Source organism: Chaetodon auriga, chromosome 15, assembly GCF_051107435.1.
Source record: "Chaetodon auriga isolate fChaAug3 chromosome 15, fChaAug3.hap1, whole genome shotgun sequence".
Taxonomy (NCBI): Eukaryota; Metazoa; Chordata; class Actinopteri; order Chaetodontiformes; family Chaetodontidae; genus Chaetodon; species Chaetodon auriga.
Window position 1 is genome coordinate 21959670 of NC_135088.1, and position 15573 is coordinate 21975242.

A 15573-nucleotide genomic window follows, 5' to 3' on the forward strand; every position below is an offset into this window, starting at 1 on the left:
CTTTCATTTCACACAGTGCACGGCTCATCTGAAACTCATTTTCATCTAGTGGTGACTGTGTGTTGGTGTGCATCCTTGCTGGCAGTCGTTGCTAGGTTACAGGTATAAAAAGTAAACAGGCAGAGGGGTCCTCTCATTAATCTGACCGCTGTGCTGTAACATTAGAATGCCACAACCAATCACAGCGCATGGACTGGGCTAACTCAACCGACTACACTACATATGAGATAATATACAGTAATGAGTATTTACTGATGTTTCATCTGACATGAGCGATTCCAGAATGAGTCATATTCATTAAACTGTTGGGCACATATGTCAGAAGAGTATAGTTTCAGCTATGGTGTGCTTTCAGTTTCTATATTTAGACCCTCGCCTCTCGTCCCATAGTTTTGCTGTGGTAAGCCGAACAGCAGCAGTAGCTACAGACACCTGCCTCCTTGCTTCTCAAACAACACCACAATGGAAACAACATCTGTGTTTGGGAACTGCCTATGCAGCCCTAAAGCAGACAGACACTGCTTCTGACCTGCTTGTGTTCTCCTCTTTTGAGAGGACGGTGTGTGAGTGCATGATATAGCATGTGTTTGTGTGTAATGCTTTTTTTAGAGGAATCTGTTTGACTCCTTTTGATCTTACCTGATCCACTATTGAATTGATTGACATTTAATCCCCTGACTTTTCATCATGCACCACAATGTTGTTGTCGGTTTTGTTTTTTAGTCCAAAAAGTCAAAAACTGAATAGATATGATATGACGATGTTTTGTACAGACCTTTATGGTCCCCAGAGGATGAATCGTCATGATACACCTGAAACTATTACTCGATTATTAACCAATTAGTCAACTAAATTAATTGGTATTCATTTTGAATGAATTTACTGATTCTGGCTTCTCAAATGTGAATATTTATTGATTTTCTTTGTTTTCTGTGTTAATGTGTTATATCATTAGGATTTGGTCTGTTAGTGAAACAATTTTAATGCATCATCTTGCATTGAGAGGAAGTGTCGTGTGTTTTTCGTTATTTTCTCACCATTGAAATGTCTTGATAACATTTGGTTGGATTGCCATGACCTTTGGTTCAGGCAGTCATGTTCCCCACATGATGAATCACAGTCACTTTGTTGATCTCTTGACTTTTCATGTAAAGGAATCAGGTAAAAATGTACAATTGTACGGTGCTTTTGTAAGTGCAAGTCAAACTGCTGAATATGTTCGTGTACAGTTTACGTACACAAGAGCAGTGTAACATTGCCAATTTAGCCTCTATATCATAAAAAAAGTCATAATAATACTTATACCAAGATAAAGTATTTTGTAAAAGCCAACTTGTACTGTAACACCTTAATCTGCACAAGAAATATAAGCTGACCGAAATGTCAATTTGTCTTTACACATCAGTGCAACAGAACACTGCCTTCTCCTTAGTATCAGGTGTTTCAACCCAAACTCTTGATGGAGATGGAATTATTGATAAAAGAACAGGGCGTCCATCTTTAGTACTGCATCCACTATATCCCTGCATTGTCAGAGTAGAGCACAGTGTAGCACTCTACCATCTGCCATGTACTGATTAACCCTGTTGGAGGGCAGTAATTATAGAGTGCACTGAAGAACTGATTCCGTAACTTGAATGAAACTGCTACCTGTGTCCTAATAGTCCCCCCAAAATAGCAGCAACACAAAGCCAGTGTGCACTGCATCCACTGAACTTCACACACGAGCGCTCCAGCTTCTTCAGCAGGTTATGTATTATGATACTGGTAAATTAGGCTCCAGTTCATTAAATGCCAACACAACAACATTAAGAAGAACAACATCACGCCACTGAGCCCTGATGTCCAAACTGGTAATAAGTTCCATCATTTTATGCATTATCAGTATCAATTATGTCAAAGTAGACCACACAAAGGTGTGTCAACAGTATAAACTCCACAGCGGCTGCTGCCACAAACACACATAACACTACGTAGCTCGGCAGTGCAGTGGTTGTTAATGTCTCTGGAGTTGTTGCGCTCACCTGTCTGAATGTCATTGTCTGAGCCTTGTGCACCACAAAGTCCTCAAAAATCTGCTCTTGGTTCAACTTATTTACTTGACCACTCTCAGTTCACATTATAAGCAGTCCACTCAGTCTGTTCACAAAGAGCAAGCCCTGTCATGCTGCCTGTTAATGGTTTTGGGGCACTCACAGTTCATTTCTCACGACCTGTAGAGCTAACACTGTGTGACCTGGATCACTGTTAGTCCTGCTACTAGCTGCTGTCTCTTTCTGAAATTCCGTGTGTCATGTCAGCTAGCTAAATCTGACAGATGTCTATGAACGTGAAGCATGCAATTTAATTGTGTTGTGTTTTGAGCCCCTGGGCTGTACATGCATCCTTCACTGTGTTCGTGGTTTGCCTTCTACTGTACTTCCACATTAAGGCGGTTACATCTGTAAATGCATCTTTTTCTCTCAGCTTCAGCCCTCACATTCAGACTGAAACAGCATTTTTTGCTAGTCTCCACGGAGTATAAAACTTAAAATGCTGGCTTGGTGTTTTAGTGGTACAGAGATAACAGAGCTTCAGCAAAACGATGACACAAGCCGCCCGGTGAGGGTTGGGAGCTGTGTGCCTGTACCTTAAAGAAGACAGCCTTTAGTCTCTCACTTCTCTGTGATTGTTCATTTTAAATTCCAGTGTAGTCGAATACACAACAGAGCTGTTGTTATTAACCTGCATTTATGTTGATCTTGACAGATGACGTTGCTGTTATAAAATGACTGCAGCTCAATGACTGCTGTTTAGCATGTAGTATTTATTGGGTGTGATCGTATAACTATTTCATACTCATTCAGTTGTTTGACGAAAGGATAATATGTAAGAGAACAAGGCTATAAGGTGACGCTGGCTGTGTTAAAACACTGCATGGGTGACCACAGAGAGCAGCAGGAGACTGAACAGAGGTGGAGTGGGTGTTCAGTCAGCACAGTAACTGCTGTGGCAGCAAAGTTAAGACAATTTTCATCAAACCTCCTCTGTCACAACACATTTTAAATGATATAGTTGATCACACAGCGCGGCTCTTGTCATGAATCTGTATTTCTGATGATTTTATCGGACACCATCCTGACCGTGGAAGAGTGATTTAGTTTGCTGGGCTGAGGGTTGCTCTCCTTACCAGGAGTTTTGTTGTTGCCAACTAAAAAGAGCAACAAGGAAGCTATTGAGCTGTTTTCATGTTGTCCAGGTGTTTCGCTGTGGAGGTTTCTACAAACACATCATAGAAATGCTGCCTGGATGCAAGTCATTTTCCCAGATTTCTATATAACATTATGCATGCACAGCTACATCCAATAGAGTTCTAACAGTATAGCTCATGAATTCATTACTATTCAACAGCTGATTGTGAAGTCTTGGATGGCAGAGCTTCCCTCCAGCACATGAATGCAGCACACCACAAGGGGCAGCCACTCAACCGCCTGGTGGAGTTGCTTCGGCATGGTGGTGTACTGAAGCTTTTAGGTTGTTAAGACAAAGATATTAAGGACGCTAGAATTGATTTTTAGTTGCATTTTGTGGGAAAGCTCATTCATTGTTACCACTGTCCACATCAGCCAGTTAACCAACATGCATACACACTGTACACCCACCCAATTACTACTTACCTGCACTGGGAAATTTTTCATTCTGGGAAACATGAGAACTTGGGCATGATGACAGACAGACACAGACAGACTAATCATGTAGAATATCACATTTATGTGTTACCTGTTACTCACATCCTGTGCAGGCCCACATTTAATTTGCAGACTGTGTGTTTAAAATGACAAAATGCATTAATGAACACTTTACCTTTTTATTTTGTTTGCATCTTCCAGGGTTGTCCAGTAGATAATGCATGCACGAGAGTACAGGTCAGGCAAACTTACAGAATGCACTTCTATTTTTAGTAGCCCTGGTAGCTGTTATATCACCGGCCTGGAGCTGCATCCTCCTAACATGAGAATGCATCTCTTTACATCGTTGCCTTTAGGTCTCATCAAAAATAACTGTGATCACTGGAGCGTTACAGTTGGTTTTCCATCTCTGCGATGCAGCGAGCCACTCTCTGCATGAAGATCACTTCTGTCCTCCTTGTTGTCTAAGCCTGGTGCATCTACTAATTATTGGTGACAATTTGAAGTGTGAGCCCCTCCCTTAAAATGATCCAATCATGTCAGTGAGTGCTGCTCTAATAATCCTTTTATTTGATTAAAATGTTAAATGTGGGGGGTGTTTCTCTATTGCCTTCCTGTACAGAAATAGTACATCCATTTATTTTTGCTTAGAATTATGTTATGCTGTAGTTCGCTCTTTATCACAGATCTACTAGCCAACTTCAAGTTTACTCAATTGTGTAACCATGCCATGAGATGACAGTTTCTCTGTGTCTAGTCTCCCCATCTGTTACTACCTCTGTGTTTATGTGAATTTCACTTTGTAATCACCCTAACCACATCTGTCCTGCGTGTACTGACATCTGTTGTGTTACTGTTTGTGTTAGTACCTTGCTTCTCCGCCTCTTGCTGCTGTTTTAGTTTCGGTGTGGATGTGCTGGTTGTATGCTTGGGATCGTTTGTGCACTTGATGTCTTAGTGACACCTGTTCTGATTGCTCTCAGTGATCACATATGGTCCTGTTGCTCTCTCCAGAACAGGCCACCAGCAGTACAGGGGTCACCCCACAACGGCCAGCCCCCACCCTGCATGAACCCTGCCTTGATGAACGCTCCCTGGGTGAGAGAGGGGAGGAGGGGGGTCGATTTTTCAGCCCATACCATCCCAACCGATCAACCACAGTATTTACTGTCGTGATGATTCAGTTTGTTTTCATCACTCATGTGGTTAGAAGTGAAAGGAGATTTCATCATGTTGATGTACCGTAAAGCTAATTCACTCCATCATGTGTTCATTGGGTCACAACACACTTTACATTTTGTGTCATGGTTTTGCAAAAATTGGGGATTAACAGGGATTTCAATATACTATGCAGATCCAAGGAAACATTACAAAAATCAAACTCAGCTTCGAGCACTTCCATGTAATGGAAGACAGAAGGCTGCTTTGAGAAAAAAGTCTCCTACTGTTTGGAAGATGAAACATAAACACGAATGATGAATAGAAACATTATTCGCATATGTACTGCTTGTGTAAATGATACCAAATATATGTTTACCAAGTTGTAGTGAAGTCCAGTGAGCATGGGATGGACACAGCATCAGTGTGATTCTGAAGCTCTGCACTGAAAAGCATATCTCTGCACAGCTTTTGTGGACTGTGTTAATTTCACTCCATGGTCATTTTGAGGCCACAGTTTGTGGTGGAGGGAAATAGTTCAAAGTCATTTCAAAGAAACATTTTTTGTACAGAGCAGACAGACTAAGATAGTATAATGTATAGCTTGAAAAATCTTCTTTTAATAATCACAAATCTTTAAACTTAGTAAGCTTTTTGTCACATCAAACTTGAATCTTTTAATGAGTCTAGAGGATGAAACTAATATATTCTAATGAGTGAAGCATTGCCCAGTCTGAATGTGAAATATTATTTAGAATGTTTCACATTCAGAAATAATGAAATGGGTGTTTTGCAGTTTTGCCATGTTGATGTTCACACACCATCATCTGTCATCTTTGATTCAGTGTTTCTCATGAGGAAAACCTTTGGAAACAAATGTAACCTTCTTTTCATAAATCAGAGTATTTAAGCATTGCAAAATAATTGCATCAAGAAAGAGGTGTAATTATTGAAAGGAGACATTGAAAATCAGGATATGGATATGAATTTTGCATTGTGATATAGGTACATAGTTTATGAAGATTATTTGAGATACAAACCCTATACTGACTTTTTTTTAACCAGTGTTTGGATCTCATCACTTTTCTTTTGCTCTCTCTCAATGTCCACCCTCCTCTCTTTCTCTCTCCTTTCCATCCCCCTCTCCGCCCTCAGCAGTACCACTACCAAGAAGATGACTCGCCGCCTCTTGACCAGGGATTCCCGCGGCTCACCAACGAGGTGCGCGCCCCTGAGCTTGTGCACGTGTCAGAGAAGAACCTGTCTGAGATCGAGAATGTGCACGGCTACGTGTCCCATTCCCACATCTCTCCTCTCAAGGTTAGCACGCCAGTCTCTCTCCAGTCATCCCTCCCTCCTCTGTTTGTCTTTCCAGCTTAAATGTGACCACAGACTGCTCAGTGTTTTTCATAGTTCATTTCCCATAAATTCAGACTACTTTTGTTACACAAAGAAAAGGCAGACCTTTGGAAGTAGTCTCTGCACCATGCCTGTTAATTGGGTAATAATCAGAATCAGGATGAAAGACACAACACCCAGACTGTGTGTATGTATGTGTATGTCAATTCTGCTCATGTTAGCTCTGGATAACTCCTAAAATGTTTCCTCCTTGGTTTTTATTTTTGTTTTTCCTTCCTTTTTGTTGTGCTTTCCTGATTCACAGAAGCACAAATTGGTGGCAATAATCTGTTTATCAGTTTGAAGTGTTTGTGTGTTATTAGAACAGGAAATGGTGAAATACTGTCCTCACATCCATCCCTCTCCATGCTTTTCACATTCTTTGCACACCTATCCCCCCTGCATTGCCTTGATTCATGAAGTGCCAGCGTGTGTCCTGACCTGGACTCCACACTCTAACATCTCTGTGTCTCTTACTGCCCGCAAAAGAGCAAGTCTCCATGTTGAGTCCAGAGCTTGAGGGAAAAAAAAAAAAAACATTCCAACTGTGTTAAGAGGGCTCAGGTACACACTACAAGCTGTAACTGTATTATTGATGTGGGTCAATAATACAGTAAGAGAAGGGTAGAAGATCAGATGGCAGCTTCTCTGTCAGATGAGGTTTGTTGTGTTTCTGCTCAGGTTTGATCCAGCAGAGGGCAATGTTGGAAATGAAGAGAAGTTTTATTGTGTCAGTTTGTCTCAGACAGTGTTTGAAACTCTTGGCAAATCATTCATTGTTTCAGTGAACGGAGGATGATTTGACTGCAGCTTCACTATGTTTGGTTCACAGAGGCACAGGCAGAGCGCTGAGCAGCACTTGTAGAATGATTTCAGGATCAACACTGCTATTTAGAGTTCTTGTAGTTTATACTATTTCAGAGTTTCTGTTATATTTATATTTCTAGTTAGCGTTTTAGAAATGCAAAGTTCAAGAATCTAATATTCTTAGCCTGTGTATTTTTATACTAGTTTAAAAAAAGGTGCCGAGAGTTTAAAAAGAAAGAGATTAGCATAAATACCATAAGAAATAATCTGGTATGAATTGGATCTGATGTTGCACATATGCAGCAAAATAATTCTCCCTTATCTAAGTTTTCAAAGCATGTCATGTTGAAGGAAGTGACTCTTCCCCCACAGAAACATACTCGACAGAATATCTAACTGCAGTATGCAAAGAAAGTATCTCAGTATCCTCTGATCCAATTGACTTTAAGTCCATTAGGTTAGATTGTAGTAGGTCTGTATTAAAAAAAATGTTCTTTGTCCTTTGATTGACTTCCATCTACTGCACTGTTCTGCATCAAAAGATTGGTTTGAAATGAGTATTAGCTGTAATTGAAATCATTGTGTATTGTGTGGTTAGAATGCATTTGATTGGTCGGTTGGCCTTGACTTTGATTTGGTGAAGGCATTTGGCGTTGTTAATGTTAATGCTTTTATCTTTGCACTCTCTCCATCTATTGCCAGCATCTCTTATGTGCTTTAGCGCTGTTTACACCCTCCTCCTGTGTTGTGTCATAAAGTGATATCTGTTGGTGTTGTCGTGTAATCCAGCAGACTGTCAATGACATCTGTCAAACACTGTAAATTGTAGGTTATAAACCAGTCGAGGCATACCGAATGATGATGTTCATCGTCATGTCTCACAGTTCATGAGGTTATTGTTCATGTAAATGTGACACACAGCCGTCATATGGCCCAAACAACCTTAAACCAACCTTTGAGTTTAGCAAACATTGTATTTTACTGTTTTTCTTTCAAATAATTATAGTTCCCATCAGTGAGAAAAAGCTGAATTAGTCAGCGAGGGCATATATGCTGTCTGCAGCTTGATGGGTGCTGATCATCACAGTGTTAGTGATATGTTCAAGTGTGGTTGCAAAGTTATGTGAGTGTTGACAGTTATTCGGCCAGTGTTGGTGTATGTTTATTGACAAGCTGTGAACACAAAACTGCTCTGTTTTCTTAAACTTGTCTTTGCTTTGGAAACCAGTTTGTCTCTTATTAATGCAGTAGTGATCATCAGTGAATTGGAATTTGCACATGTGCTGTCAGTCTGTGATGGGACTATCTATGAAGATAAGTATGTAGCAAAATGTAAGAGTTTGTAGACTTGATGTGAGAACTTGAAGAACAAAAATCTGAACTCGTATGTTTGAAATTATACTTGTAGAAAAAAAGAGAGCTTGTGGAAAAAAATCACAAATGTGTGGATTGTTAATTACATAAATACAATGACAGCTGCAAACATGTAATCCAGCATTTACTCATATTGTTTTTATTTTAATGCACAGTCATCACAACATTCACTGCATCTGCACAAAGATGCTCTCTCACATCACAAAGTGATGAATCTGCACACCTTGACTTTTGCCCCACAATATGTTGCAAAACTTGCACTTGCAGCTGTGGAAGGATGAGAGAGCAGAGGAGGTCTCAGGGCTTGACTCAGCTCACGTTGGCTGGCTGGGGCCACTTGTCATCATCACACCAGCATTCAAGGTGGTCATAGCTGTGCATAGATCCACTGTTGGTGATTCTCAGTGGTTTTTCCCTCTAAATGCACATTTGGCAAGACAATGTAATGTGATATACAGCATATAGCTTGAGAGCCATATACAGAGATTTTCCCATATTGCCCAGGATGAAAAAGTTAAATATGCTAACCTGTTTAGCTTAGCGTTGTTATTCAGTGTCCATGCTTCATAACTACTGGTGAATGCAGTCAGACTGTAGAAGTTAAATCATTACTGTAAAGTCCCCTCCCCAGCCCAGGACTCCTGGATACCTGTATAAATGTTTCTGTGTAGATGCTCCAGCAGCTCGGTGCTGTATGATCAGAGCTGATGAATCCTGTAGTGATGCTGCAGTGATTGTCTCGCTCCCTGTCTGTTCAGCTGCTCCCTGCAGATCCTCTTGTCTCATCTCCTCGACATTGCCTCAGGACTCCTCTGCAACAAACACTTTTGTCTTTATAAACATGTTTCAATCCAAGTATGTCATCATTTAGCAGCTAACGAGTGGACTTACACATAGCCGCAAAGACTGTCCATTCTTTTTCCTTTACGTTTGCTTTAATGAGGCAGTTCTCACATTGAATTCTGCAAGTTCTTACATCAACTCTGCAAGCTCTCACATTTTGCAACATATTTACCTTAATAAGGTGTCCCACCGGGTAAGAGGCTCTTCCTCATTGACAGAAATAATGCAGGATGCCAGAGTGATCACTCCCCCTCATCCTCATCTAATCTTTAACCCTTTGAACATTTTTCCCTTCTCCTCTCTTTAACATGTGACAGGGTAACCATTACTAATGCTTTTTTTATCCTGATGCATTAGGCTCCCTTCTCTTTCTCTCTCTTTATACAAGTAAACTGGCCAGTGATCTTGTCTTTCGTCTCTTACCTGCAGCCTGCACTGGTTACCCGTTTTGATCTTGCGTACCCAGGTGTGACCACAGCAAACTACATGGCAAGTTTTATTTAATTTTATTTTAATTTTACCTCTGGGGAGTCTGCAACCCCTGTGTAGTTTTTTTTATTGGTATTACTTAAAACTCTACCCTTATTTCTGGGTCTGTATCTGGGAGATTGATGTCCCCTTGCTGCTGCATGGACTTTGTTTTGGTGTTTGGTGTTGTCAATCCATTGCCTGAAGAAGCAGTCTTTCCTTTTCTTGTGGGTTGCTGTCATTTTCTTGCCACACCCACACTTTGTTAAAATATCCCCATGCGTGTTTGTGACCCATTTGCTTGCCAGCGAATCCCATGTGCTTGCTGTGGTGTTATTGTGATCTGGTGTTATCTGTCTCTGTAAATAATCATGTATTATATGTTGAAGCGTTTCCTGTACCCAGGTGTACCCTTCTGTTTCAGGTCCCCTTACCTGATTTAACCTACATTTTGTAATGAAGCATATTCAAAAATATTCAAAGGTCAAGTGACTCTTGAGGCAAAATTACAGCATGCTCTGCTATGCATTGTCTTTATGGTATTTTTTAATTGATGAAACATTGAGAATAAGTGATAGTATTGTTGAATTGGGTAAAGTAGTGGTGCAAAATGAGTCCACACGCTACATAATGAATCCACTGCTTTCATTTTGTCAAAAAATCTCAAGGTCAGTCATTAACTGTCAGCTTTTAGCACCCAAAGCAAAGTGAAGCCCATCAATCATTGCATTTAAAGAGTTCCAAAAGCACAGACTCTGGTTTTGCTGTGATAATGATATACCAATTAATCTAAACATACTTCTTTGATTAGTTTTTCAGTGGAGATATTGGCACATCCAGCTATCTCAGATGCTGTCTTGAGATGACAAGATCCCGCTCAGTGCTCTTACTCAGCATCACAATTTATTGATCATACTCACGTTCCGATGTTTCTGGACTTTTACCAAGAGCATTTTGTATTTTTCAAAATGATGATAAATGATAAATAAACTGTATTGCTGAGCAAGAGCAGTGTGCAGGATCTGCTTTTCTGATGTGTAATCAGTCAACATAAAGATTGGCAGTCACTGCCTCAGTACTTGAAATGACAATAAAGTAGAATAGAGAAAAAAGTTTTAGTGGTTGTGAGTGATACATCCTCACTGTACAAAGTGAAGTATCTTTGATGAAGAAGAAATCGTGTTTCAAGTTTATCCCTTCCTCAGGACATGCACACTTAATTAAATGCTCCATAACCCAGATTTATTCAAGCACAGTTGATGAGATACCGTAAGATTTATTGTTCAGTTTTACTCAGAGCTTTACAAGAAAACTTTGGAGAGGACCCTTTAGAGGACAACTCTCCGAGCCAGATATTGAAGTTTGGTGTTTCATAAGTAAAGCTCAAACAAACACCTGGAATAAAGTAAAATGATCAGTTTAAGCTGATTTTTGCCTGCTTTTAACATCTGCTTGTCTTTGTTTCATACCATTACAAACTGAATACTTTGATGTTTTGGCTTTTGGAACTGTCACACGTCTCTGTGCTCCAGTAACTGACGTGGATTGGTCATTATTCTTGACATTTGATCAATTAGATAATTCATTGAATAACTGAAAGATAAGTCAACAACAGAGTGGGGTTGATAGTGAGGTAGTTTCAGTTCTATTCTGCTGGTTTGTCGTAAACATTCTCACACTTAAACATCTGTCTAGATAACTATTGACTTTCTCTGGGTGTAATTTCCTGGTGGGTTGGTTCCCTCATGGCATTGAGGTGAACCTGACTTGATTGTTAATCTGAGTATGGGAAAGGCAGAGCGAGAGAGGTGAGTGTGTGAGGGAGTCGTGAACAGGCCCAGGACTACGGATTCTGTGCTCAACCTATTTCCTTCCTCTCGGCCTTGGGACTTTTGAATGAAAAATTGCTTTAATACAGCCGGTGTAATTGTAAAGGCAGCGCAGAGGCAAGAATTATGGTTTGTCTTTGACGAGAGGAAGCCTAACCCCTCCCCTGCTAGTCAAATTAAGCACCACAGACTGGAGAGTGTGACTCAGGGAAGACATTATTGATTCTAACTGCTGCAAAGTTTTATCGATCGCCAGCTTCTTTCCATGGTAATATCAGCTTGTAAAAACACGCATTTGTTTGCAGCAATTACTTCTCTGTCAATCAGGCAGCGTGAGGTTTCATAGTAAGAAATAGCGGTTTCATGAAGACTGCAGCGGCAGTCATTGGTTCTTTGGTGAGGAGTATCAGAGGTTGGAAAAGTGCAACTTTCCTCCCATGGGGAAAAGATCTTTTTTCTGATCCACTCCCTATTGTTATTATTCATCGGATGTCTTCTTATCCACACAACGGCAGGCCCTGATTGCCTTGTGAAAACTCTCAGATTGGCTCAAATTGGCTTTTGAAGCCACTGTTGGTAAGTGGAGACAGCAGTGCATCAGTGTGAATGGAAGAATCATTTTCATTGAAACACTGCACAAATGTGCTTCATGATGGCGTTTTGTGGATAGGTAGTAAAGCCAAAGAGTTCTGTTTGAGAGTCATATCTTTTATAGGGCAGTATTTTAATTTAATTGAACTTTAAAAAAGAACATTTGAACTACTGAAGAGCAGACCTTTAAAATGAAATAAGGCCACATGTTATATCTGTACATAGATTATTCATAGGCTGTAGGTTAAGTGCAGTAAACAAGTGTCCAATTTAAAGGGATACTACTGTCACTCATCTTGACATACAATTTTTGGAGTGAAGCATGTAAAGTTGAGTGAATTTCGTTGTCAGAATGACAAGAAATGTATTTCCTCCCAGCTGAATACCATATCGGAGAGAAATAGAAGCCTTCTAGGTGGTGAATCTATTTGTTTGGCCGGGGCAAAATAAATTGAAATGTGACTAGTGTCCTTGAACCTGGCTGAATATTATAAGGACAGAATGTTGTGATAGTAAGGCAACAGTTCCATCAATCTGAATCTGTTCCTGCTATCAGAAGGCTATTTCATACCATTTCATAGGATTTCAGCTGTGGGAGAATGTGACATTTTTTTATATGAGGGGGACAGATTGTGTTTTATCTTCCTACTTCTTTTATGGATTTATTTCTTGTTTGTGACACTGAAACACTGTTGCTGGCACAAAGTCAATAAGAAAGGCTGGAGTGCAGGTTGGGCTTTTGGTTTTTGTTATTTAGTTTTGTTTTTTCTGATGCAAGTTTTTGAAAAAACAAAACAAACAAATAAAAAACGTTACCTCATGGCGAAAGCACTGATCCAGACCTTAATTCATACACTTGCCCTAAGCCCACTGCTGCTCTGAAATGCAGGCACGCAGTGTGGCACATAGTGCAGTAAAACCGCATGGCAACAAAAAGGACCAGCTCACCTGACATGTCCTGTTTCGTAATACCACTTTGTACCTCAAGAGGCGATAGTCTGAAAGCACAGCCCCCTGTAGTTTCAGCTGGGAGATGTATACGAGCGGCGAGCTACATTACACAAGCTCTCAACTTATTTCAGAGGAATAAAAAAACGCACGAAATGTCAAGAGAGAAAATATTCTTTTTTTTTTCTATTTTCCTTATTAAACATAAAAATAGAATTGCACACCTTCTGGATTCAAGTTTCTCTCGTTTACTGAACTAACAAACTATGATCTTAATTCCCAAGTTAGCTCATCATAAAACTCACCAAACTGCCTTGTCTTTCCACTGTTACAACAATCACCAGCTCTGATTCAGTTTCTGAAGTTAGATATTTATAGATACTAGTTAGATAGATATAAATATTCTGGCTTTAGATGCTGCTTTTCCACGTTGGTGATGACCAGCCTTCCTCTCGCTGCTCTCACTTCATCCCTCTCCTTTCCCCGCCTGCCTTGTCTTCATCATCCCCGGAGTCAGAGTGCTGGTTGGTTTCTCTGTCATCAAACTGGCCTCCATAAGTCTCAGAGGCTGTGTTCAGTCCCGATCCGGCTGTGTTCACTTGGAGTCGACTGAACTCAACTAAACATGCCGCAACCTGGCTAAGTATTAATTTGGTACTTTTAGGGGGTGGTGAAAGGGGTGCAGATAAATGTTTGTACTGTATAAACCACCTGACACACTGAATGCCACAGTTTGCATCCTGCTTCCCACCAGCAGTCAACGTTGTGTTTGGTTACAAAATGCAGTCAACCATTGGCACAAACAATACTAATACTAAAGATAGCTTGAAGTTCTTTGGTGGGATCATCACATTATAGCCGCTATCATGCTCTAACTCATGCTCTCGCAAACCTTATTACGTCATGTTTTTTAATTGTCTTGTGCATTGTCTGTAAATGACCAGCTTCAGTTATAGTGCTGTAACATTAAGGGGCAATGCACTTTCCATTTAAACACTAGAAAACTTCCAAAACTCCAAACTCTGAGCATTTTTAGAGATCCTAACATTGGCTGAGATGGGCGACATTTGGGTGAAGAAGCTTCACTCAAACTAAATCATCTAAAGGTTACACAGAATTCTATTCATCATAGCTAATTCATGAATATTCATTACACAGTTGATAAAATAGCACTTTTCAGTCTTTAATTGGATCAGAGGAACTGTCTAGACTCTCAGTCATCAAAGAGATTCTTTAAAATGTCTCCCCTTCTTCTGTAGATCGACAATACCAAAACTCTCATCTGTCTTAGTCTCATTTGGACAGTTCTTGAAAATCTACCCTAGCTTGTTGTCTCACTACCTTTAATTGGATGGGAAGAAGATTGAAATTTGAGTCTCAGAAGATAATGATGCCATCAAATACTGTTAAAGGCCTCAAGAAGCGTTTATCTTTCAGTGGTAACCTGAGACCAGCACTTAGTTGTTGTCGAGGGCTTGAAGTGAAATAGTGTATTGCAACACTGAGGCAGTTGACTTTATTGTTTATCTTTCACTGACACACCTGTTAAAGTGAGTTCTGTCCTGTTATCAGAATGCAAGCCACTTGCAAATGAGGCATGATAAGTCCCAAAGGGAAAATGTATGAGTGGCAGCTGTCTTCTGCTGAATGGACAAAAATATTCAGTATTTAATATAACAAATGCTGACAAAACCCCTACAATACTTGAATGTTACAGTCCAAACTGTGCTAACAATACTAGACAGAAAAATGCTGGAGGAACACAAGTGATAGTCAACTCCAACAAAACAAAAACTCCTTGGCTTAAAATGTTTACTCACATAATCGTATTATAGTAATAATTATACTATGCAACCCCACTTCCAAAAAGTTTGGGACACTGTGTAAAACATGAATAAAGCAGAATGTGGTAATTTACTAATCCGTTTTTACATACAGTGTACACAATTGAATTGTATATATTTCATGTTTTACTCATCAACAAAAGAGTAGGAAAGTTGTGGAATGCTCCAAAAACACCTGTTTGGAACATTCCACAGGTAAACAGGGTCACTAGTAACAGGTGATAGTATCATGATTGGGTATGAAAGGGGCATCCTGGAAAGGTTCAGTCGATCACAAGCGAGGATGGAGGGAGGTTCACCACTTTGTGAACCCATGATTGTATAAGGGATGTTACTACATGGACTCAGGAACACTTTGGAAAACTGTTAGTCGTAAACACAGTTTGTTTAGTTTAGTTTAGTTGTAAGCAGTAGTCATTATTTTATTTCTGCTGGATGAGGTCTGTGTTTGGTGGGCCTGGAGATGTAAGCACATTCACAGATGGCCTTTGTAATTGTGCATGTGTGTTGCATTATTATTGCTTTAGAATGCCTTCATCTTTGTTCTGGCAGTGAGGAAAAGAAAGAGCAAGGAAACACAAGGAGTCAAAATGTCACGTAAAGTGTGACCAACCTCTCCTCCTGATAGTCTGTTCACAAGGGGTT

At 40.1% G+C, this 15573-nt stretch overlaps 1 protein-coding gene across 31 annotated transcripts in view; it reads left to right on the forward strand.

Moving 5' to 3' along the window:
• Positions 1 to 15573, forward strand: part of dlg2 (discs, large homolog 2 (Drosophila)) — a 193289-nt gene that overhangs the window by 90906 nt on the left and 86810 nt on the right. For 22 of the 31 annotated variants that reach the window (XM_076750278.1, XM_076750281.1, XM_076750284.1 and 19 more), the window contains 3 exons: positions 4683 to 4766; positions 5982 to 6146; positions 9678 to 9737. In XM_076750278.1, the coding sequence (XP_076606393.1) occupies positions 4683 to 4766; positions 5982 to 6146; positions 9678 to 9737 (309 nt within the window). The remainder of the gene's footprint in view (positions 1 to 4682; positions 4767 to 5981; positions 6147 to 9677; positions 9738 to 15573) is intronic. The other 9 variants (XM_076750286.1, XM_076750314.1, XM_076750303.1 and 6 more) reach the window with 3 other exon arrangements.